Genomic DNA, 26,642 nt, shown 5'->3' on the forward strand with positions numbered 1-26,642 from the left:
ACATGATCTTAACGATAGTATCATGAAACTATATGGTCTAAATGACAGCAAATTTGGACTATTTTATGTAAAGCACTGTAAACAGCAAACTACCCTTGGGTAAATATTTAATATTTTTCCTCATCCTTTCCTTCCCTCATTATTAATTGGACCGCATCCCTATCACAGACTACCTCACATTTTTGTAAAATATATAGGTTCATTGTCTTCTGATTGCCATCTATGCATTTAATCTCTTAACAATTTCAAATTCATCAGCTACTCTGTATCTTCATATAAAACGGTCAATATGGCTTTGTCACAAATATTCTCCCCTTTCCCTGAACTCCATTCCTCCTTGCTGGTCACAAGGCTGCAATATATCAAAGAAAATAGGCTGGAGTTAGCAATCCAAATGATGAAAGGAAACCGACCCTTCCTTTTTTCCCTAATTCAGGCATATCTGAATGAAACAAACAGTAATGTGTTCAGAGCAAGCTCTAAAAATTCAAGTAGTTAAGTTCTCTGTGGATTTGTATATTTTAGACATAAGTGACAAGAGTGAGAATACTTGCATATTGATTATTGCGCCATGACAGCTCCTCAGAATCAACAATGCACACTTTGTTAGGCTGTGAATGCCATTTGTTTTCTGAACCTGCGGGAGACTTTCAGTTTGCCTTTGATCAGTAAGTCGGTGTCTCTGAGGACCACTTGAGCCTCACTGCTTTTATTTATCTCTATGACATTAATAATGCAATTGAGACTGAAGCACATGAAGTCAGATCATCAATTTCACCCACACGAGTGGAAAACTAACATGTAAATTATGCAACTAGATAGGAATATATTTCTTGAATGAGTTATACATTTACAACTCAGTTTGAGGGCTGGAGGGGGAGCTTATTTCTTTAAATTTCTGATTTTGAAATCTTTGTTTTGTTTCTTTGCTCATGAATGTTTGGGATGTTCACACTGTGAAATAGATGTGCTTTGTTTTTGATCAGACTCAGACTAGGATCAGCAATAGGCAATCCCAAACCAGGAGAAGTTCACAAGTCTTTATCATAATCTCAGGAAAACACCCATCTTAAAACCTTGGAGCTCCTTACTTCTCTCAACTTCCTCACTGCTACAAACTATAGCCTTTTCAATCTCAAACCTGGCATCATTTAGCCCCTGTACATTGGTGCAACTTAATTTAATCTCCAAAATTGAAACTCGCCTTGATTTAGTCCATAGGCCGTGGCCTCACACTTGGGACCAAATAATACCATGAAACCAAATAAAATATTGCACTTATCACTCGGAGCAGTGGGACTGAATTAGAAAGATCAGAGACTGCCAAAAAAATTATCTGATCCAGTAAAACCTTTACATATTTCATATTATTATTATTGAACATCAATATGGAGAAATTTTATGAATTCAAAGTAAAAGTTAACATTTATTATTAAAAGCATCAACACAGAGCCATTTCTATGTTCAATTCCATACATAAAATCTAATTGGCACTGACTTACATACATCAAAGCCAGGCTGAGGCACAATGTCTTGTGCTGAGCATGTTTATTGAAGTTCAAATTTGTTCAGGCTCTTCTTCTCTCCCCCACCCTTTAGAATGCTAGTTGAATTAAATTAAATTAAAGAGGACAAAGTTATTTTTGAAGCAGTCATCCTGTTTTCAGATGTCTGCGGAAAATAAAATAATATTTTGTAAAATTTAAATAGATAATTTCAATTATCTACACTCTGGCTTGTTATTCAAGCTGGGATATGTCAAGAGGCAATATCCTTTTGACATACGCTCAACTGATAGTGGTGACACGGAATGCCTCTCCTCTCCACAAATCAAAGCTTTAATAATATAAAATTCATCAGAACTTACCATAATAAATCAGTCCTTAAAAAATGATTCTGTTTGAGAGATATTACTGTCAGAAGGAGGTTAGATTTAATGCAGAAGTGATTTTTGACCATGTCAGAAGGTTAATTTTGCAAAATCTTTAAAAATCATGTTAACATTAAGTACGATGGGATTTTTTTCACTATGTTGCTCCCAGTTGAATTACAAATATTGCAATTTTTGCGCTAATAGTGTGACCATTAAAACAAAACTTGGACCAAAACCCTTGCTGCCAACTATAAGGCACTTGCCTACAATCTGACAAATCTCACACACTGTAGTTTTCATAGCGAAAGACATGTGAGATTCACTACCAGAGAAAGTTCGAAATGTTTGTTATTTCTTGTGAAATTGTGAATGTATTCTTTCAGAATTCACTTATTCTTATGAGAAATAGCAAACATGGAAACTCCTCTTGCAACTTGTAAGTGTTATTAACACTTGGGGACTAAAGCTCAAACATTTGCAAAGACAGAAGGGTTCCACATCTTTGCCAAAATGGTGCCGGATCACCGGATCCTATTGTCCCTATCCTTTAAGCAACACTCCCATTTACTGGCTGGGGTGCATGGGGAGTAGTTCAAGGAGTACTGGCACATTTTAAAGTGTGGCTGCCTTCAGAACCAATTTTCTTCACCTGAATTTCAAAAACACAATTCACGGCATTTATGATTGAGAGGAAAAGGTCTGACCTGGCCAGAGAGCTTTGAAGAGTGCTGGCTTGTCTTCAGTATTGGTAAAAGTGGACATCAATGAACTATGAGGGAGCTACCATGAGGAGGGATGTATCTAATGGTAGAGCTGGGAAGAGAGGAGACATATTGGCATGGAGGGTATGACAAGACACAGTGGATTAGCTCGAGGAAATAAAATGGCATACAAGCATAATAAAAATGGGAAAGTTGAGGAACTGTCAAGCTGTCAAGTCATTTGAATTTCTTGTATTTTTTAAGACAAAGCTGCATTTGAAACAAAATTAGTGTTTCCAATTTCAATAAATGTTCACTTACATACAAGTGCAGGCCTTCATTATACTATTGGTACTGCCTGATTGCTTCCATAACCTATCATTATCACCATGTGTGGCTTGTAAGATCATAGTCTGATTGACACCTTCAAGTGATTCTAAAGGGAAGCTGTCTTTAATGTAGGATTAAATACATTTTTTTGAGGTGTATTTCAAGGGATTTAAAATGTATTGGATGGACTTATAAGAATGAGTGTTTTTTTTAAATATAGTGAAGTCCATAATAGATATTTAGAAATGTATTTGTTACCCAACATCTGTCCATGGTAAATTGTCATGGGAAAATGTTGGGTAGTGTTGTTAGCATGAGTTTTCCTCTTGGCATGAGACTATAAGACAATAGAGGTGTGGGGACCAGGGATTGGCATTGGGACTATAAGGGTAATGAGGATGAGTGGTGGCATGGGATATCATAGAGAGTTTAAGAGGCCAATGTAGGTAGGAAGGTTGGCATATGGAGACTATGAAGGAGCATGGAAGCTATAATTGCAGAGCCTGAGTTGCCATGGATGGAGTCTAGGGAGATTAAGGACTAAAGTGTGTAACTGTTTTTATTATAACTGAGACAAAGTCCCAGAATGCCAGGGCAGGATATTTTTTAATCAGACCAGTTTTGCATTTGACAGCCGGCATGGCTGCCTGAGAACGGTTTCTGGAGACAGAAGGTCCGTTCCAGAGATTTCTTCAAGTTTGTGTCTGTGAAGTCAGAACATTTCCTGACTCTGCAAAATTCAGCCCCTTAGCTCAGATTGACACTTGACAATCTGGAATGGAGAACAAGCTTATTGATGTGGTTGAAAGCTAGAACTGACTTTTGCCTTTGTAACTACCATGATTTGGAAACAAAACAGAATGTTAGAGCTACCTTAATGGTTTAATAGGTAGATACACTGCCCTATCATGTGCCAAGCCATAAGGAAGATCCTAGGTTTGATCTGTGCTGAGTTATTTAATCTCAAGTGGGTTGACAGAAAGACACTAAATGACCTCAGCTCTCTGCCAGCAGAGTAAACCTTTCTGGAAACTGTCAACAACAGGACAAGACAGGAAGAACTAGCTACAGCTGTAATGCACCAATAGTCAAGGGCGGAAGGGAAGAAATTAGGAAAAGGAGGAATAGATTTTTAAAAATGCAATATAACAGATTATTAATAACCCCTCTTAAAGTCAAAAAAACTTTCCCAGAGAGATGAGGATGCAATCTATTGTTTTATAAAACCAAATAATTATGCAATCCAAGGGTTAGTTTAGCAAAGCTTGATATAGCCCCATCCCTGATTCATACTCCCATCAACGAAAGCTGTGTTCTAGCAGAGGGTCTGAGGATCTGTACTCAATGTTCAGCAAGGCCACGTTCAAGGCGCAGTTTTCAGGAGCAAGGCTGTATTTGACTTTCAGTCCAATCTAATATGTACTATGATTTTCAGGTTTAAGGCATATTGATAATCTATTTCCTTTTACATCTATTCACATTTCAAACTGACTTATTGTTTTCAGCTTCTACTTGAAAATCTCTCTTCACAAAAGTGTTGCTAATTGTCATAGAAACAACTATTTATTAGAACTAGTATACAGGAAGTAAAAGTAATCAATTAATATCTGACAGTTTAAAAATACGGGATGGTAAACTGACTTGGGCATCATAGGGATTTTTAAAAATCTTTCAGGAAAGCTCACCAACTATCGATGCTGCTATTTAATGTATTTTGTGATAAATTCCAATCTTAACTGCTGACTACATGATATCTGGAACAGTTTGCTCACAGCAGCAATGTCACCTATAAAGAACCAAACTAGGTAAGTCTGACCATAATAAAAGTATTCAAGAATGCCAAAAGAAATTGTAACAGACAACGGGTCTTTGAATCACAACTTGTGGCAGTATTAGGCCAGAGTACTGGCGGCTCAGCACTGGAACAAAGTGTGAAGGAAGGTTTTCATTTCACTTAGCCAAAGCAATGTCTCACTTGGGAGTGCTCAATTGCATAAAGGGATTTTACACAACATGCAATCTTTGCTGTGCCCATAAGAAAATAATAGAGTAGCATAGAAGGAGTCTTGTCCTACATCTGGCTGACTCTATAGTCAGCCTGGGAGTACTTGATGCAGTAAAGAGAACATTTTCATCCATATATAACCATGTTATAACTGATAACTTTGGAATACACAATACCTACATTGGTGCCAAAAATGTTCCATTCACCAAAATTAAAATACACTCCAGGGAGAATATAAAGCTTTCCCAAAATATATCAGAAATTTTTTTAAAAATTGTGCTAGTTAGTGAGATCCACAAAGAACCATTTGCTTGATTTAATATTTTTCCAGTTAGAATACACTAAAATAGACAGTTCCCTAAAGTGTTTGAATGTAACCTCAAAACTCTTTTCCATTTTTATCTGAAGACTTTGTTCCCTGATTGATTGGTAGTGTCAACTAGGCAGAACACTAAACTGCTAACTTGCTACCTGCAATTTAGATCGGGAGTTAGGAGAAATTATAACAATAAAATTATTTCCCTGAACCTTGCTTTTGACTAAAAGTTAAAAATTAAATGTCATCTTCCCATCTCTGTGTGAGTGATGCACAATTTTATCATTCCTAACTCTCTTTTATGTTCAGTCTCTCTCTCTTTCTCTCTCTCTCTCTCTCACTTACAGTAGGTTCACACCCATATTCCCCTGTTCTCATTTCTGAAGATGGAAGATGTCACATGACCTTTGCTCCCCAGCACAGAGACGCAGATGCTAAAATGCTTTTAGCGGAATAAGGGGAAACATAGAGAGGGATGAAAACTGATAACAATGTGCTCTGACAGAGTGGAGTTGTTCTGGTTCCCAAGTTGCTGACTTAGTGCAGTAAAGGCAAAATAGTTTTGACCTTTCTGGTTTTGCATTCTTTTGTAATTTTATTTCTCAACAAAACTGATTGCCTGGGTAAAATAGCATGTCCAATCATCTTCATGAATCTGGCCATTTTGCCAAGTTGTCTATCTCAGTTTAGTTAAGGAGGTTTGGCAGAGTGGACCATTGTCAATAGTAATCATAACCTGCATTTCCATGATATCTATAATCTGAAAAAACATCCTAAGGCATTTTGCAGGATCTGATAAATTTTGGAACACAGAGGAAGGGAAAAGAGTTAAGAAGGGACCAAACAGCAGTAAGAATTAGTACTGGAGGTGGTGCAGGCTCAAAGCTATGAGTAGGGTGGCATGGTGTCTCAGTGGTTAGCACTGCTGCCTTACAACACCAGGACCTGGGTTTGATCCCTGCCTCAGGTGACTGTCTGTGTGGAGTTTGCACTTACTCCCCGTGTCTGCATTGGCTTCATCCGGGTGATCTGGTTTCCTCTCACAATCCAAAGATGTGCTGGTCAGGTGAATTAGCCATGCTAAATTGCCCATAGTGTAAGAAGCATTAGTCAGGGGTAAATATAGGGCAGGGGAATGGGTCTGGGTAGGTCACTCTTTGGAGAGTTGGTGTGGACTTGTTAGGCTGTAGGTCCAGTGTTAAACTATAATGCATCTATTGTTCAAATGGGGTGAATGAGGAAATGTCATGCTGATTATGACACTAAAACACTTTCAGTAATACCTGTTAGATGCTCTTGCAGGTGAATCAATTAGAATTGGCACCACAAAAGTGGTTTTAGGGTTGAACTGGTTCCCAGTGACTTGTTTAGGTTATCAGACAGCTTCAAGGCAACTGATTCTCTAAACTGGCAGATTAAAGGTGACAGAATCATATAATTATTCAGAAGGAGGCCATTCAGCCGTTGTGCTTGCACCAGCTCTATTATCTAGATTCAGTCTCCTGCCTTTTCTCCATATCCCTGCACACCATTATTTTCCAAAAATAAAACACCCAGTGATTTGTTGAATGACTCAATTGAACATGCATCCACCACATATCTGGCACAGCATTGCATACCCTATCTATTCAACGGGTGAAAAAGTTTCTTCTCACATCACCTTTGCTTCACTTGCACAGCACCTTAAATCTATGACCCTACGTTACTATTTCTTTTACAAGCAGAAACAACTTCACCCCATCTACTCTATCCAGCCCGCTCAAGATCTCGAAAACCTCAATAAGATCTTACCTTAGCTTTCTCTACTCCAGGGAGAACAGTCTCCGAGTTGTTCCATCTACCCACAAAACAAGGGTTTCTCATACCTGGAACCATTCTAATGAATTGCTTCTGCACTCTCTCCAATGCATTTATATCTTTCCTATAATGTAGCGTCCACAATTGTACACAATATTCCATCTGAGGTTTAATAAGTGGCTTGTACAAGGTCAACATCACCTCCATGCTGTTGTACTGTATGCCTTATTAATCAAGCTGAGAACATTGCATGGTTTAATTACTATTCTTTACACCAGTATTGTCACCTTCAATGATCTGTGCACCCAGGTCCCACTGTTCCTGCATCACCTTTAGAATTGTAACTTTTATTTTATATTGTCTTTCAGTATTTTCCCGACCAAAGTGCATCACCTCACATTTCTCTGCATTGAACCTCATCTGTTATCCATTTACCCACTCCTTTTGGAATTCCACATTACCCTCCTCACAATTTAGAATTCTTCCAAGTTTAGTGTCATCTACAAACTTGGAAATTGTCCCCCACACAGCAAGACGCAGATTGTCAAGCTATATCAGGAAAAGTAAGGGATCCAACACTGACCCCTGGAGAACTTCACCTCAAGCCTTCCTCCAGCCTGAAAAATGTTGATTTTCAGTGGTTTCTTGCACGAGGTTGGTAATTATCTTTGGCGCGATTGGTGAGAGGTAGAGGCTATGCAACACTCTGATATGACTGCACTCAATACAATGTAACATACATTCTTCGCCTATTTTGGTGAAAAGAATTGTCTGAAACTCACTGTGGAATAAGATTCAGAAGGGGAGGTGCTAAATCACCAGGTGGAGTAAGTTTAATTTAGAAGTTAAAGTTATAAAACACATAAACTAACTGCACTACTCATTTTATAATGACTTCCCCTTGCGGTGGTATTAAAGGAGGCAGTCAGTAAATATCTTTGGCTTCTTCTGAAGTGTAGGCTTACATGCTTTAAACTTTACTCATTTGGGTTTATCTCATGTCTATGGAAAGATAGAATTACTCTATGAAACATTTGGATAACTATCTGAGCATAAACTGTTAGGTTTAGTCTCAATGTTTTTTTTAAATATATGTAAATAAAATTTTAGTCAAAGTGCTGTATATTCTGTGTTGTACAAAGAATTTGGTATGCATAGAGTGAATCTGAAATGTATGGGAAATTCCTATTTCAGTTCCTATTCTTCATTTAACTATTAAAGGCAAGTAAGGCCACTGAAGCAAGTAGGGGAAGTGTGTGGTGATGGTGACAGAAAGAACTGGAATAACCATCATTTTTCAATCTCGTCACTGGGAATTTATCTGAACTATTTCTGGTCTTTGGCTTTAGATTTTATGAAGGGCTAAGTTCTAGAATTTTGAAGTCAAGATCTACTGGGTATTATAGTCTTCACAAATAATGCACTCAGGCCTGCCATCTGAATCTTGTGGTGCAGAAGTAGTGTTCCCATCCCTGAACTGAGTGACCTGGGTTCAAGTCCCACTTGTTTCAGAGGTGTGTAATAGCATGTCTGAACAGGTTGATTAGGAAAGTATGTTAAACTAAAAAGAAGATAAAGGTTCTTCATCTCGTCCTTTTTTTTTATAAATAGCAGTTTATGAATAACAGATGCTATTTTAATCATGTGCATACATACTCAGAAAAATTAATTTCTTTCAAGGTTCCCCAGTAGCTCATGAGAGTAAATTTAGCATCTCATGCACAACAGTTGGACACGAACTAAAGTGACAATAGATATAATACCAGCTCTCAGTTGAGACTATGAGAACACAATGATTGATTGCATCATGATATGACTGAAAGTTACGAGACAAATGTACAGTATTTCCATAGAAAAGAAAAATACTGCCAATGATGGAAATCTGAAATGAAAACAAAAAGAAACCTGGAGGTATGCAGTTGGTCAGGCAGTCCCTGTGGAAAGAAAAAGGTTTGAATCTAATCGATAAAGATATTACTCACCTCACCTTTGCAAAAGTCAGATGAGAGGCAACAGGCTTAAAAATAGTGCAAGTGATAAAACAGTACCAGCTGGCAGAAAGTGGGACCCACAGCCCTCAGTGGGAGGTAGTCTCCTCCTTGATAGCATCAGAACTCCAGGTGGTCTGCAAGAGTGCACATTGGCCCTGGGATGAAGAAAAATATGACGTCCAGGCAAGTCAGGAATCTTGAATGGGGAGGGAGCAGTGACTCTAGGGAGGAGGTTAGAGTACAGGTATTGGGGGCCATGTTGGGAGGAATAAAAGTGGTGGAAGTGTCCCCAAAGTGCACATAGGACCTCCTGAAGAAAGTGAACCTCGTCACCCTTTTCCTAAGGATTTTGTCTTTTTTAAAATGTGGCTTTCACAATCCTGCCTGACCATTTTATGGCATGGGTAACATCATATTCATGTGACATTAGTAATAAGTTCAATTGTCTGTTAGTTATTTATTGAAAAAGGATGAATAGGCTGCCAATGCTCACCTGGCATCTTTAGGAAACTGGTGAGGGGTGAGCAGGAAAGTATTGGCCTGGCACGCTCTTCCCATTGCCAAAAACACAGCTGGTTTGGTGGGAAATGGTGAGGTAGGGCATGTAAATGGGGGAAGGGGTGTGTCTAAACTCCAGCCGTGAGAAACATTTCAGGTTGAAGTCTTTCCATCAGCACTGATTAAAGTACTTCCAGCAATTATTATTATTTTGTGGTGTGTTTCTGTGTGAGTGTGTGAGTGAGTGTGTATGTGAGTGAATGACTGAGTCAGAAAGTGAATGTGTGTACATAAGCGAGAGTGTGTGAGTGAGTGTGAGCAAGTGTGTGTGTGTGAGAGAGAGAGAGAAAGATAGACAGATATAAAGAGGTGTTCCTGTCATACTCAAATGTAAACAATGATATAGTTGAGATATCTCCAAGCTGCTTTGAACCTCTACCAAAGGTTATTTTGTTCAGGGGAGAAGGATAGAAAATGGGGGAGAAATCAGAGAATCCACTCTGATATCACAGAATTATGTCTGGTCGTAATGGGTAGAAAACAATTCATAGTATTCTGTGGATATAGAAATCAGCTAGGACAATCCATTTTCACTCAGTTTCCATTGGTGGCAAAACTGAGAGGCAGGTATCTCACCCAGGGGGCAGAATATCCATTTAGCAAATGGGATCCATGATTGAACATATGAATGTGCAGTGGAAAATCATAGCCTGGAAAGCACAAAGATTTAAATTGTAGATGAAAAAGATGCTACATGAAGACATTTGGGCTGCCTTACCGTTCTGTGTTGGGTGGTCGCCATGTTTTCCCAATCACTGTCTGCTTGGAGGCTGCTGACAACAGCGGGTAGCTCCTCAGAGTGAGGTTTGTTGATTACTAATGTATGGAGGGGCAGATGTGGGGCTGTGTGTTGATCACTGAGCTCCTCCCTTTCCCTCTCTCGTACCAATCGTTCCTGGACCATTGCTTCCTCTCCATCAGCAGAAGGAGCATATGGAGAGGTGGCTTGCTTGGAAGACATTCTGCTGTTGAACATAAAGGAGGACACAGGTTTAGTTACAATAACAGAGTGCTTTAAAATATTGAGAAAGTTGTTTTGAATTTTTCAAAATGTATGATTTACTATATATTATGTACAGAGTTATTATTTTTAATATGGAAAGCATGATCAATTCTGAATCACATATATACTGCTCTCATGTCTTGTATCTATTTAAAAAACAAAGTATGTTCAAAAAATATTGGCTAAAATTATCTTTGTTTTTAAACGAATTTATTAAACAAAATCATATAACGAAATCAGTATTACATCAACTGAACTTTCAATTCAATGAAGACTTTTCTAAATAGTCTCTTCATAGTTTTTTCATTCAAAAAACAAAATAGTTATAAGAACATAAGACCATAAGACATAGGAGTGGAAGTAAGGCCATTCAGCCCATCGAGTCCACTCTGCTATTCAATCAAGGCTGATGGGCATTTCAACTCCATTTACCCGTATTCTCCCCATAGCCCTTAATTCCTTGTGACATCAAGAATTTATTTATCTCTGCCTTGAAGACATTTAGCGTCCCGGTTTCCACTGCACTCTGCGGCAATGAATTCCACAGGCCCACCACTCTCTGGCTGAAGAAATGTCTCCGCCTTTCTGTTCTGAATTTACCCCCTCTAATTCTAAGGCTGTGTCCACGGGTCCTAGTCTCCTTGTCTAACAGAAACAATTTCCTAGCGTCCACTCCTTCCAAGCCTTCCTGACATTTCAATCATTGTGATGATGACATTGTCAATATTATTAGTGATCAGCACCGATGGCAAAACAACAGTGGAGCAAAGAATCTCAACCTCCCTCAGTGTGCCTCTTTATCACAAGTAGACAGGGTAGTAGGTACCTAACAGGAGGGAAAAGCCACATTCAGAGAAGCCAGAAATCTCCTCTCAGGACATTCCAATGATGGCCAGGCCTTCCATCTCCACACTGACTTTCACCTTCAGCTCCAAGGAAGGGTGCAGCTGCCTCTGGGCAGGTAACACTCAGTATGTCTTGTTCCTCTAGCTACAATAATCCCTCAGGTCACCCAACCAATACTCCAAAGACCAACGGGCCTACTGTAGGCCAGGCTCCATCCATCCCAGTCGCAGACCATGAGACTGCACCAAGATATAACAGGAACAAAAGGAGAGGTAATATCTTCTGAGGGCATTTAGATGATACAGTGAAACTTCATTGTAAATGAGTTCACAAGGTTGTAAACATCTGTTGATTTTCATCACCAATTGTGTGAGTGAATGTCATTGAAGCTGAAACAACAGGAATGTAATCTAGCCATCCCCAGCACCACAGGATGTTTGATGCTCCAAGGTATGAAGTGAGCAACCATTTTAACCTCCAGAGAAGAAAACAGCAGTCATGCCTCACACAGTGAGTGTGTCATTCTCTCATTGTAGGTGGTCCCTTCAAATGTTCATAGTCCCTGCCTTGTGGCCTTCTTCATGAACCTAATTGGTTTTGTTCATCATCATGCTTCCACCCAACCTGGTTATTTCTAACTATTCATCTTCTGCAAAAAGGAAAGGCAAGACAAAGATGCTGTGAAGATCAAAGCAGGCATAAAGCGAGTAAGCACTGAGATCATGAGCAAGAAGCTATGAGAGGCATGCTAGTCTAATCCCTGAGATGGGTACATGTCCATGAGTGCAAAGTATCCTGCCAGCGGCATTTCAATTTAAAGAGGTGGCATGCTCCAAAGTACAGGATCGAAGTGCAGACCTGTATTGCAAGTGTCTTGGTGATTTAGCATGAGGGTGTGGAGAGGCTGGTACAAGTTCAATGCCATCAGGAACAAGTCCTGAGATGTTAGTGACTAATGTCTTGTTGAGACATCACCATTTTTCTTTATTTTACTTGTGTTTGATTTGGAACTATGAGCTGAAGTTGAGAATCAAACGTAGAACTTTGAACAGCAGCTCTTTTTTTTTATTTAAAAGAACAAGCAAACTGATGTTTGCATATGGGATTTGGCATGGAAAGATAACTGCAGGTTAATTATTGTTTTGAGAACACTGCATCATTTTGACATCAGGATGTGTTATGTGCAACAATTGGTAACAGGTTAGATGTTTCACTGGTCAATCAGGGGGACATCAGTGCTGGCCAGGCAACCACACAGAATGTGGAAAAGAGAAACCATAAGTTGAACTGATTACGACTAATGTTTGGGAGTGGAAGGCTATCTCCTTGGAAGCTGTGGCACTGGAAAGGTGTGTTTGAATTTTACACTCTCTAGTTTTATATTCGGTTAAAGAATAATTACATGTTCAAAGGAGTATCCCAGTTTATAAGAATAAGTGAATATTCCTCAGAGTCTGCTGAAAGCTGGTGGAATTGACCAGTGATTTTGGAATTAAAGCAAAATACAATTCCACATACCTACAATAAAACACAGCATTTAAGGATTTGATTAGGACCTGGTACTCATCATTGAAACAGTTAGTGAACCGGCAAAGTACAATTCTTATTTTCTTTCTAATTTATCCCTTAGCTGTATCTATTTGGATTGAGAGTGAGTTGTGATTGTGTGCTCCAATCGTATGATTAACACAGACATTAGTTTATCTTGTTGTTTAGCTTTACTGTATTAATGTTACAGCATTCAAAATAAATTGTAAATTTCTGTCTAAGTTATAAATTTGGTGTCTGGTAGCTGTATTAAAGGCTGGTGAGGAGCACTTGGGTAATTTTGAGGGTCATTGAACATTTTAATTCACTGTGTCACAAATCCAGTGATAGCAAATCTGATTTGGTCTGGCTTGGTATCCTAGTGCTGTATAGTGATTAAGATATAGGGCCAGAGAAGCAAGTAGTGAGCTGAAGTAACCAGGTAACTGCTCTGACTTTCATGTTGGAAATTGTTACTGTCCAGTCTCGAACTGATGGATGAGAGAATAGGAAACTGTACATAAATGAGGTGTGATTGGTTCATAATAAAAGGCTCATTAATGTAAATGGAAGCAAAAACGCCTCTCACTGCACACTAGCAAGATTTTCATGAGCAGGTGAACCAACACTGATTGAATGAAAAGTGCAGGAGAGCCTGCATGGAACAATGTCAGGCATACCCAAGCTTGAGGGTGGCAGGTTTCATTAGAGTCGCCTGAATGTCAGGCTATGACTGTCTCCAAAAAGAGAGAAACTAACCATTTCTCCTTGATGTTAGCAGTATTACCACAACTGAATACCCTATTTTCAACATCCTAAAGTTTTACCATTGACCAGAAACTCAACTGGATTAGCCATACAAATACTGTGGCTAAAAGGGCAATTCAAAAGGTTAGGAAATCTGCAGCAAACAAACTGACCTCCTGACTCCCCAAAGTCTGTTCACTATATATGGTACAAGTCAGGAGTGATGAAACAATCTCCTGGATGAGTGCAACTTCTAACAACACTCAAGAAGCTTGAAGCTATCCAGCACAAAGCAGTTCATTTGAATTTCACCACGTCCACAAACATTCACACCATCCACCACTGATGCCTAATTGTAGCATAGATAGAGTCATAGAGTCACAGAGCTGTACAGCGTGGAAACAGACCCTTCGGTCCAACCGGTCCAAGCCGACCAGATATCCCAACCCAATCTAGTCCCATCTGCCAGTACCCGGCCCATATCCCTCCAAACCCATCCAAATGCCTCTTAAATGTTGCAACTGTACCAGCCTCCACCACTTCCTTTGGCAGCTCATTCCATACATGTACCACCCTCTGCGTGAAAAAGTTGCCCCTGAGGTCTCTTTTATATCTTTCCCCTCTCACCCTAAACCTATGCCCTCTAGTTCTAGACTCCCCCACCCCAGGGAAAAGACTTTGCCTATTTATCCTATCCAGGTCCCGCATAATTTTGTAAACCTCTATAAGGTATTTTAAGATATAATACAGAATTCACTAAAATTCCTAGAAAGCACCTTCCAAACCCATGACCACTACAATTTGGAAAGCCAAGGGCCATAGATAAATGTGACCATTACTATCTGCACGATTCCCTCCAAGCCACTCATCATTAGAAATATATCACCATTCCGTCAGCATGGTTAGGTTGAGACTCTGAAACTCCATTCCCCCATGGCAATTTGCGTCCAACTAACTGCAAGTGGACTGCAGTAGTTCAAGAAGGTAGCTAAACACCATCTTATCAAGAACAATTAGGGATGAGCAATAATTGATGGTTCAGACAACGACACCCCCATCTCATGAGTGAATAAAATTAATGTAAAAAATAAATGGAAACATCAGATGAAGTACGAAACCACATCAAAGTAGGAGGTTAATCAGAAAAAGTAGTGAGATTTAGTGTGCGGCACGGTGGCACAGTGGTTAGCACTGCTGCCTCACAGCGCCTGTAGACCCGGGTTCAATTCCCGACTCAGGCGACTGACTGTGTGGAGTTTGCACGTTCTCCCCGTGTCTGCGTGGGTTTCCTCCGGGTGCTCCGGTTTCCTCCCACAGTCACAAAGATGTGCGGGCCAGGTGAATTGGCCAAGCTAAATTGCCCATAGTGTTAAGTTAGGGGTATGGGTGGGTTGCGCTTCGGCGGGTCAGTGTGGACTTGTTGGGCCGAAGGGCCTGTTTCCACACTGTAAGTCTAATCTAATTTGGAGACAAGCAGATCCTAGTGGCCATCATATCAAAAGATCAGCAGATACCACATGGATAGATAGACTGAACAAAATGTAAAATGAAATTTAAAATAATGTGAAAATGATAAAAAGTAACGGTTGGAACCAGAAATTAAAATAAATAGTCAACAGCTATAACATGCACACAGTATAATTATCTGAGAAGCATTTTTACAGAAGATGGTTAGTGTCATGAGTAGAGATGTTAAGAATGATCAAGATTATAACTTGGAGTGTCTTGTTGTAAGTGGTTGGAAAATAGACCTTAATAAAAACGAACATCCAAAGACTAGAGTTGTGAAATGTATTTCTGGAGAAGAATGGATAAAGAAGTCCTTTGGATGCTGCTGGTGAATATCATCAAGAAAGGATAAGGTTCTATTAGCCATATCCTAAAGTCAGATGTATGTTACAAGTCATAATTCTCTACGTATAATGAGACAAATTATCATCCAACGTTCTTTGTGCAACATATAGGGAAACTGCTCATTCTGTTTGGTACAATATCAAACAAGCATGTCATAGAAGAGACGATGGATGATTATTTTATTCATAAATGTGAAGTGACCATCACAGGTAAGCCAGCAAATGTTGCCCATCTCCAATTATCTTTGAACCATTGCAGTCCAGATGAAGTCGGTATTACCATTGTGCTGATAGTAAAGGAGTTCCATGTTTTTGATCCATAACAGTGACTATATGATTCCGAATCAGGTTGGTGCTGGATGGGGAGGGGTACTTACAGGTGGTGGTCTTCCCATCCATATGTGGCCATTGTCTTTCTAGAGAGCAGAGATTGCATACTTGAAAGGTCTTGTTGAAAAGTCTGGGTGAATCACTGCAATGCATCTTGTTAATGCAGCATGTTGTGCTTCTAAGGGTGTCATGCCCAATAAAACAGATTGCTTTATCTGAGATTACTTCAAGATTCCTGAGTATCTTTGGTGTTGCACTCAACTGGGTAAGTAGAGAATGTTTCATCACTTCTGACTTATAGATATGCTTTGGGCCAAATTACTTGCCATACAGTTCCCAAGTTCTGGCCTGCTCTTGTAGCGATTTTATTTATGTAGCTGGTCCAGTAATGTTTGAGACAGTGGTAGGGTTAGGATTCTGATGGTGGCATTTCAGCCATGGCAACCCCTCTTAATTTCAAAGGGAGCTGGTTAGATCCTCTCTTGTTTGAGTTAGTCACTAGCTAGAAACAAAGAAAAACTGCAGATGCCGGAATCCAAGGTAAACTGAGACAACATTTTCAATCCTGAAGAAGGGTTACACCCAAAGCGTCAACTTCTCCACCTCCTGATGCTGCCTGGCTTGCTGTGTTCTTCCAGCCTCCTGCTTATCTACCTTAGTCATTGCCTGGCATGAGTGCTACTCATTTCTTATCAGCTCAAGTCTGAATGTTGTCCTGCTCTTGGTACATATGGACAAAAACTAATTACTTGCATATTTGAGGAGCTGCTTGATACCATTATCAATGACAACATCCATCACCATTTGATAGCTAACAGCAAGCTGTTGGACTGTAATTGGCTGGATTGGAAATTTCCTGTTTTCTTTTACGAACAGGACATATGTGGTCAATTTTGCACATTGTCCAATCATTGTAGCTGTACTTAGTCATTTTGGCTAGAGATTCTGCAAAGTTTAGAGTCCAATTCCATGGTACTGCACCTGAATCCCTTTGCTATATCCAGAGCTTGTATCTGATTAGTGATTATAACAAACTGGGAAGCATAGAACTGAAACCAGAGTGTGTCAATTTGAAATGGAAGTATTTTCCATGCAGACAAAGGTTCAAGGCAAGTAATAGATAAAGGCATAAGGAAGATTTTATACTCACTGTTTGGAGACAAACCTTCTTTTTGCAAAGAGTTGGGTTTTATTTAGTAATTTTTTACAAGTTGGCTGCAAGACTAATAATTATTCTGTTAGGGCATACGCAAGTAATGTCTCCCAACCTTCCATAAACATTCCCATGATTAAAATTTTCAATTTTAAATTTAATATCACACTACTTCTTTTCTCATTCTGCTGTGTTATTTCTCTATATGATACGATGGAACTCCCTCCTCCTCAACTATCATTAATAGATTTTCAAAAGTGGAGTATGGAGATGTTTTCAATTCAGTAGAATTCATCATGTGAACCCATAATTTCAGTACTTTCACAAAATAGGAAAATCTAAAATTCTCCTACTTTCTGATCCTGAAATGAGGTAGAGGCTGGGACATTATTATAGGCTTAAGGATCTTTCACTTAAGAAAAGAATTTAAAAATCAGCGCAGTTCCTTATTGCTATTCTGTGACCCTTAAAGGAAATTGTCTGTGTGTGGGCATCTGGTGAGTAAAGAATTGGTCTCATAGTCAATGAGGACAAGCCCACATATGAAGAATGGCAATTTGGGCGAGGTGCTTGAGCATTTTTGATCCCTGTGGAACCCAGCATGAGCCAATGCCTTCAAAAGAGAAAATTGGAGGGGAAAATAATCTATAGTTAAAATATGAACATTAGCAGTATGTGAGCCAAAATAATCTGTCACTCATCAGGGTGAGGGTTAATTCACTACTGGAGAATGGAACTTATTACACTTTCCATCTGGCAACACTTTGGCTCTGGCAGCAAAACTAGTCATCCCTAAATTAGTGAAAAACTTATAAAGAGATTCGAAAATTGAGGATCCCACAGAATTTGCCAGCTTTGTAGAGAAAGCCACTCCAAAGAGTTTGGGTGTGCACAGCATGTGCACATTCTACAAGGAATCAAAGTGAGCGCACAATATTACAATCAGGCATTGACAAGCTCACAAAAAAAGCCATCCTGTATCCAACACACATTTTACTCACTGTGACAGTGAGCAAAGTGTTTGCCATGCATCTGCTAATGTCCAAGTTAGTCAGGAACTAGCAGGTCTTCTTGGCTTACGGTTAAAACTCCTTTTCCTTCTTCAGAGACAAAAGAGCGAGATTAGAATCTTTACAATTTCTGGTTCTTTAGTTATTGGAGGAATTGTTTGATATGCACCTCTCCTTCCTGACTATCTCAAACAGATTCTTAGCTCTATGACTGATTCAGAGTGGAGTAATCCCTGGTTCAACTGTTGAGTCGGCTCTTCCAGGTCTAGGCAAACTTCTACCATAGTCAAAATTGCCCAGCGATACTGGGAACCCTCCAACCACAAGGTATGAATTCAGATTTCTCCAGTTTCCTCATTTCCCCTCCCCCCACTTTGTCTCAGTCGGTTCCCTCAACTCAGCACCGCCCTCCTAACCTGCAATCTCCTTACTGACCTCTCCGCCCCCACCCCACTCCAGCCTATCACCCTCACCTTGACCTCCTTCCACCTATCCCACCTCCATCGCCCCTCCCCCAAGTCCCTCCTCCCTACCTTTTATCTTAGCCTGCTTGGCTACTCTCTTTCATTCCTGATGAAGGGCTTATGCTCGAAACGTCGAATTCCCTATTCCTGAGATGCTGCCTAACCTGCTGTGCTTTAACCAGCAACACATTTTCAGCAGCGATACAATCTAGACATATGTTAAGAATGTTTACTTAAATAAATTTGAGAAGAGCTCCAAGCAACTGCAAAACATTAGGTAACATAAGTTAAAATAGGTCAGAAGACAATAAGGGTGAGAAGGGAGACTTTTACTACATAAGCCACTGTACAATATCCCACTAAAAAACTAACTAGCATTGTGTCATGTCACCAGTGGAAATTATTTCCTTACATTATGTTTGCAACATCAAAGTACTATTGGAAACAGAAAAATCAGTGAAGTTAACTAGATTTTGAACCCAATCAAAAAAAAGAGAAAGAATCCTGTTGACAATAATACATCAGCACACATCTTTCAATAACCTTTAGAATCAGGCTCTGCAAATAACTAGTGGATCAGGTAATTCCCTATTGTTCCACACAGGGCAAATACAGTGGTCTTTAATGGAAAATTGTATTCCAGAGGGTTATTTGATGTTACTGATATAATCACCAGGGATTATACGACTCCCACAAAATGTTAGAAAACAGTAGAATACACCAAAGTGAAAACCAGAGACTCAACCATTTAAAGTTCTAATCAGGAAAGGCTGAATGTGATTAACTAGTTACAATACGCACACTGTTACATAGACCATTACTTGGTGAAAAACATAACCTTTTCCATTCTGACATGTGAGTATACAATATAGAAAAGATTACGCTGGCTGTTCATTCTTACATGTGGGTTCTCAATTTGTCATCAATTTACATATTCAATTAAAGAGGAAGTTTTCAAAGCAAAGGGAATAAGTTATTACAGAACAAACAGACCAAAGGCAGGAACTTATGAGACCTAAATGATATAGACCATGGCACAAATGGCACGAGATTTCCAGCGAGGCTTATCTCAATGCTGTGCAAAATAAATGAAGGGCAGCCTCCAATAGACGTCCAGGATCATGGACACAGCCAGTTAGCCAATTAGGGAGGTCAGAATCAAGATCCTCTCCACAGAAAAGGTGAGAAGCCAAATGTTGGACAGCCCACTACCTGTCTTGACATTTTCTGGTTGTTTTCCTCATTGAATTAGACAGGCAGGTAGGTACTAAGGAAACTAAAAGTTTTTGGGGTTTTTTTGGTGTAAGTTCAGAGATGTCACAAGCAAGATGGTAGAGCTGAAGAAGCAGGGCACATGATATTAGAGGTTGGCATGGGAGACAGCCAGTGAGAGAAGATATTGCAGGTATAAGTGTGAATAGTTGTGCATTAACCTTGATAAGAGATGGGTACAGTGGAAGAGATGGAGTGAGAGTCAGATATTGAACAAAACTTACACTGACAGAGTGAAGAAGATCATTAACCTTCTTCCTACAGTGCTATGCATTCCTTAGTCTGCACTGACCTTACTGTATTAACCTTGGACCAGACTGTCATGGTCTAGTATTATGGCTTCCACTGTCATGCCTGGCAAGGAGGACATCCCACACTTGCACCATCCATTCCACCTGTACGCCCAGCGTTCCAACCTGCAAAGTGGGATGCCAATTTTCCCCTGTGTGCTACTTCCAGGGCAAATGTCAGGAACCACACAGGGTAGCTGTAGACTCACTGTGCTCACAACAACCTTTTAAATATCATGCTGGCACCAGGAATGCCATTTCATTTTGGAATATCCCAGCAATGGTGATTTGTTCCAGATATGGGCGGCACGGTGGCACAGTGGTTAGCACTGTTGCCTCACAGCGCCTGTAGACCCGGGTTCAATTCCCGACTCAGGCGACTGACTGTGTGGAGTTTGCACGTTCTCCCCGTGTCTGCGTGGGTTTCCTCCGGGTGCTCCGGTTTCCTCCCACAGTCCAAAGATGTGCGGGTCAGGTGAATTGGCTAAGCTAAATTGCCCGTAGTGTTAGGTAAGGGGTAAATGTGGGGGTATGGGTAGGTTGCGCTTCGGCGGGTCGGTGTGGACTTGTTGGGCCGAGGGGCCTGTTTCCACACTGTAAGTCTAATCTAATATGGTGAGTGGCAGAACTGGGCTAGAATTGGGTGAGAGGGCAGCAAAGGAAGTTTAGTAAGGTGCAGTGTGAAAACTCGCTAGGCTTCATCGTCTGAAATCCTCGATGAAATTCAGCAAAACTGGCAAAAAGCCAAAGAAAACATAAGATTGTGCCCCAAATATCCACGAGTATGACAGTATGTATGAGTAAGAGAGAAATAGAAAGAGAGGAAGAAAAATAAAGACAAAAAGAGGAAAGAAGAGGCATGGTCCTTACAGGTTGATTTCAATGACCTCACCCAGATTGTCAATTAATGCTGGAAGTTTATTTAGCTATGTAGGCATCAAGACCAAGCTGATTCTGACATTTCTTCACTGTCTACATTACATTTTTCCAGATTAGGCACTAAATTGCAATTAGCAACATGATATATTGATGATTTTTACTTTAATAGATCCAACAGTGCTAACACCATTATTCTGGAAAAAAACAAAATCTGCCATGACCTCAAAATGTTTAACAATTCAGCCCGATTTTAGTCCTAAGTCATGTACATTTATTGAAGGTGCAAATAGACATGCTTACATGATTAAAATAACTTGCCACTAAATCATTCATTTCACTTCTCCCGACTGCTTATATTGAAGGCTGTATAAAAAGTTGTAGGTATACTCATTCATATTTTGCACGAATATTTTGACTATGTGTTGGTAGTCTGTTGTAAAATAGATTGTTAATGTCCTAAGGCAATCTTCACAATGATGTAAAGCCATTCATCTCCCATTCCAATTTATGTTGACATGGCTCAATCCTGGCAACGAGTTTATTCGGTACATCACAGATCCACTGGAATTATATCAGAATTTAAAGAGTTAAGCTAAAATCATATTTGGTTTTTGATTGAAAATGGGATAAGATAAATAGAGCCCAGTGGAACATGCAGCCTAGAACAAGTAGGCGTAATTTTTAAAATTACAGTTGGACAATTTAAAATCAGGACACACGCTTTCACAAAAAAAAAGTGGAAATTGGGAACTCTTTTCCCCAAAAGTTTAAGAGTGCCGTATCAAATTGAAATAATCAAGAAAGAGACTGAAAATAATATGTTGGTATTTCTCCCCTCCTTCTCTCATCAACATTCTGATCCCCATGTTCCATCTTCCAATTCATGGGAGTACTTCACTTCCCTTTGCAATCTCATACTGGCAGTGATTTTCTACCCCAGTACTACAGAACATGTGTTTAATAATTTTCAAGTTCCAAGGAGAAGATTCTGAAGGTATTACTAAGAGGGGAAGAACAAGGCATTGCACCAAGGGAGCAGTCAGAAAGAATGTTAACAGAAAGGACCAGGATTGATATGAACAAGAGGAACTTGAAGCAATATTGAAGGGAAGAATCAGGAGTGCCACTAATGGAAAAATAGTGCTAAGAGGAGGAGTTGGTTTTGTCTGCAAATGCTGAAAAGCAGACACTGATTGTTCATGACAAGCACTGATTGATGGCATTTATGTGAGGTCAATTGTCGCATCTGTGCCTGATTTGTGCGGCTCAGTGTTACACTGGATAGTGCATTAACCAATTGAACTATCACAGTAGCAGCAGACTGAAGTTTTCTTAACAGTTTAATAATCTTTTCAGATGGTTTAGCATGTTATTTGTCATAATACACAGTGCTGCATTTGTCTAGAATGGACAGAAACTGTGTCCCAAGACCAACTTGATTTGACCTGGATACAATTAAGATAGCAACAAATTGACCCAAATCTCATCAAGATGCAATGGAAAACATTTTCAAAAGCCTTTCCTTGCTTTTCACTTCAAGTTTGCCAGGTGCACACTCACAGTGGGTTTCACTTCAAGTGCTGGGACTGATTGAATCACAATATCCACTGTGCACAGGAACTCTGCCAGGTCCCAGTTGGGGTTGTATTACTTTGCTGAAGAGCTGACACCTTCTCTAGTCTACCTGACCTCCTTCCATTACATATAATGCTTCTGAGACAAACTACTGACTCAAGCCCATAAAGGATCAACAGTATACTCTCCAAACTAAAGGATGTTAGTCTGGATTGGGGTATCAGATGTACTTCTGTGAAAGATGTTTAAAGAAATTATCACTGCTGATGAAAACAAAATGGAAAAGAAGGATGAGAAAAAAATGATTGAGAAAAAGACAGCATTTTTTAAAAAAAACAGAAAAGGCATTAAAAAAGAAACAGAAGCATAAGAAATTAGAGAGTTATAAGAAAAAGAGAGGAATGAGTAAGTGAGAAAAAGAAAAAGTGAAAGAAGGGAATTAGAGGGATGAAAAAGGAATTTTAAAAACACTGTAAAAGCAACCAGAAATATAAAAACAGAGGTGCTTCTCTTTGATTGCTTGCCACAGAGTAAATTTACTTTATACTGTATTCTGTAAAATGCACAAATCAGTTAACCTTAGGTAATCATACCAGCATTTTTCAAATTAGCAAAATCATTAACTTCCTCGTATGGTTTCTTCAAGCAAATACATCCTGATTAAAACGCTCATAAAGCAGTGTATAACTGTTAAAGACAAAATTTACAAATCTGTCACATGTTTTCATGAATATTTCAGTGAATGAAGTGCTTGAAATATCAGGTGCAAGATAAAATAATTAAGCTAATCCCAATTTAAATAGGAGTTTTATGGAGCAGTCCATGTTTCAAAGAGGGTTTAACAGCTATTGGTACAATTCTCAATTAATGGAGGTAGTGCAGTGATTCTGCCTTCCAGGAGAAAAAATTAATAAAACATAGGCTTAAAACTGAATATGAGATTCACTAATCTAATTATGAACTTTTAAAATAAATATATCTTGAAAAACACATCATTATTCAAATACTGCAAGAACACTGGCCACAATTTTGACCTAAATAAGGTTTATAATGAGCAAATACTCCAATCAATTCATATTTTTAGATGAAAACTCCATATTGCAAAGTAAAGACTTGGCAGTAAATTAAGGAGCAGTAACTGCAATTCAGCAGATCCAATGTGGCATCAGCAACAACACTGAAGATGACAAGCATACAGTGCTATGATGTGATAATTCCACTGGAGTGTCTTTGATTGGATGCATACACTTCTATGGCCTCCACTGCTGATAGACTTCACTGTAAGATAAGTGTCTGTAAGATACATGATAACAAGACCCTGAAGAAAGACCAGCAGCGTGGAACTAATTGTATAACTCTTTCAAACAGTTGGAAACAGACACAATTGGCTGAATTACCTCATTCTGTGCTGTAAGATCAAAGTTTGTCTACATGCAGCAGCAAGAAAGGATATTGATCAGAAGCTGTCCAAACTTTAGGTTCAGTTGATTTTGTTTTACCATCTAGGCTCTCCATTAATGCTGTTCCTTGACATCACTTTTAATGAAATGAAGAAAATAATGTCAAAGTCCACATATAGAAAGTAGCAAGGTTCACAGACACAGTATGCCTATAATTTATAGTAAAGATGAATATTGAATGTATCAAGGTGGCATTAGTGCTAAATAAACACAGTATGCCTATAATTTATGGTAAAGATGAATATTGAATGTATCAAGGTGGCATTAGTGCTAATCACAGAAAAAAAAGTCAACAGAAATAGTTTCCATTCTAAGCAAGGTCGCAAAAAATGAAATGCCAAATGATAACTTGGATTCAGCTCAATTTCAAAGATTTTAAAGAGATGGAATGTAGCCTGATTTAGAATGTCACAGGGAGAGGCCCAAAACCATGTATTCCCAGCAATTCTTGTGAAATGAACATTGTTATTCAGAAAGGCTACAGTTTGATGAATAACAGTTTCACACAGCTACAGTGGCAAATTTGGAGAAGGTGTGACTACACTAGTCAGAGCTTCCAGAGAACAGTCCCAAACCAGGGGACAGAGATTTAAGGTGAGTGGCTAATGAACATTTTGTGACATCAGGAAAGAACATTTTTTATGTGGCGAAGGATTAGGATCTGGAGTGTAGTGCCTGAATGGGTGGTGGAAGCTGATTCAGTTGTCATTTTTCAAATACAATTGGATGAACGGCTGGAGAGAAAAGATTTGCAGGACTGTGGTGAAAGGGTGAGGGCTCAGCTGAGTTGCTCTTATGGAGGGCTGATGTAATATCCCAAATGTCATCCTTCTGTGCTATAATCATTCTAAGGTTTTCTGATTGTTTGAATATGTAGTCATCTATACTCCACTGACCTCATCTGTTCAGCCAACGAACATTATCACATATGTGAAGATCAAAATTGTACCAGTCACTAAAGCAGGCTGAGACATGCTTTTCTTTGAGATAGGGGAAATGCAAGACTTCTATGAAATTTGTACATTTAGTCTTAACCTTCATTGTATTTACTTCCAGTATTAAGTCTACAAGGAGTGAGCAGGTTTACTCTACAAATAACATAACACACAATTGGCAACTATAAATATATATACAGGAAACTCAATTTGAAACAATTACAGGGTTTTATTTTCACTTGATTGCCATCCATTGATAGAACTTTAATGGTTCTAGACTGGAGCATTCACTGACAAAATGTTGGATTGCTATGAAATTAAGTCTTGCATTTTCCAAGCACTGCAAGGCTATGTGTTACTGGGGCTGAAAGCAGGAGTAACTCAGCTTCTGTGACAGTGGGACCAGGGGCTGCATCTTCCTGGCAGTAGCCAGTTATACGGTTGCTGCCAGAATATTAGCTTATTAATGAAGGTGACCCAGCTCCAAGAGCGGATATCCCAATCAGAGGGCTGGTGATTCAGCAGTGGTCTCTCCTGGGCCTGTTCTTGGTGGGAGAATGCATGGCACCATCAAAGCAATGTAAGTAAGTTCTGGCCCAATTACCTACATGACAGCCTCTGGTGAGATTGAGTGGGTTGGGATGTTACTGAGGCTATACTGCACCATTGGGGGAGGTCACGATAGCTGGGGCAGGGGGGTAGGGTCCTACATGGACCAAAGAGTACACAAAAAATTCCCTCACCTAGAGTCCACCAGGAGGCTATCAGTGTTTATCTGACAATCTTCCCACACAGTGGAGATACCTTTCATCGCTGATGCAAAAGTACAACAGGGTAAGTTTCTAAATTGGCCTCTTAAATGGTTCACATGGGCTCCAGGCAGGAGGCTGTCTGCCACCTTTCCTACCAATAAATGTAATGGCATGGCATTGGGAAGATACGATGCCTTTCCTCGCCATTTTACCAACCTTTCTAGTATTAACCCCTCTTCAAAGACCCTGTAAAATTCAGACCATAGAATTTTTTTTAAAATCTGAAGATATATAGCTACAATCATTTCAGAAAGAGCAGTCAAAGTCTCTCTCATTACTCAACCATTCTAATTAAGCTATACTGTACATTTTGTTAAGAATTTGATGCATTTCAATTTATCTGACGTGAGTTAACATAGCAAAATAAATTCATTCATTCTGTTATTATAGAATCCATACAACTAGAATATATTTTGAAATACTTGAATGCAATGGAAAACTCCTACTTTATCTTAGTTTAATAATGTGGCAGGTGAACATTACTTTTGACTGTGAAGTGATGCACAAATAACTTTGATCAAAGAGTAGGAGGCTGGAAACAGTAACACAACTTCTCAGAGCATCGGAAAACTTGATAGCATATTGTGCAAAACCTCAGGGTCATGTAACACAACTATCACATTATGGTGGAGTAATATGATGATGAGATGGCCAGGTGACACATGATGTGTATGTTACAAATACTGAACTGTTAGGGATCTAAACCCTGAGATGAAACCCCAGGCTACTTCTAATAATGGTACAGGTACAAAAACATAAATGTTGCTTATGGAACTATTACTGAGTTGTTTCGTGGGCAAAATTCACATACATTGCTATAAATAATCAGTTGTTAGATCAGTAAGATGATGCATATTAAGCATTTGTATAATTAAGCAAGTTATGCTATCCTTCATGACTGTTATTTCATAAATA

General features: G+C 39.3%; 1 protein-coding gene across 2 annotated transcripts in view; it reads right to left on the minus strand.

The window, feature by feature from the left end:
* Positions 1-24,006, minus strand: part of sox6 (SRY-box transcription factor 6) — a 389,285-nt gene extending 365,279 nt beyond the window's left edge. For both annotated transcript variants that reach the window (XM_060838517.1, XM_060838516.1), the window contains exons 1-2: positions 23,918-24,006; positions 10,290-10,536 (exon numbers count right to left, since the gene is read on the minus strand). In XM_060838517.1, coding sequence (XP_060694500.1) covers positions 10,290-10,536; positions 23,918-23,922 — 252 coding nt within the window. In that variant the 5' untranslated portion in view covers positions 23,923-24,006. The remainder of the gene's footprint in view (positions 1-10,289; positions 10,537-23,917) is intronic.
* Between the last annotated feature and the right edge of the window lie 2,636 nt (positions 24,007-26,642).

Source organism: Hemiscyllium ocellatum, chromosome 18, assembly GCF_020745735.1.
Source record: "Hemiscyllium ocellatum isolate sHemOce1 chromosome 18, sHemOce1.pat.X.cur, whole genome shotgun sequence".
Classification (NCBI taxonomy): Eukaryota; Metazoa; Chordata; class Chondrichthyes; order Orectolobiformes; family Hemiscylliidae; genus Hemiscyllium; species Hemiscyllium ocellatum.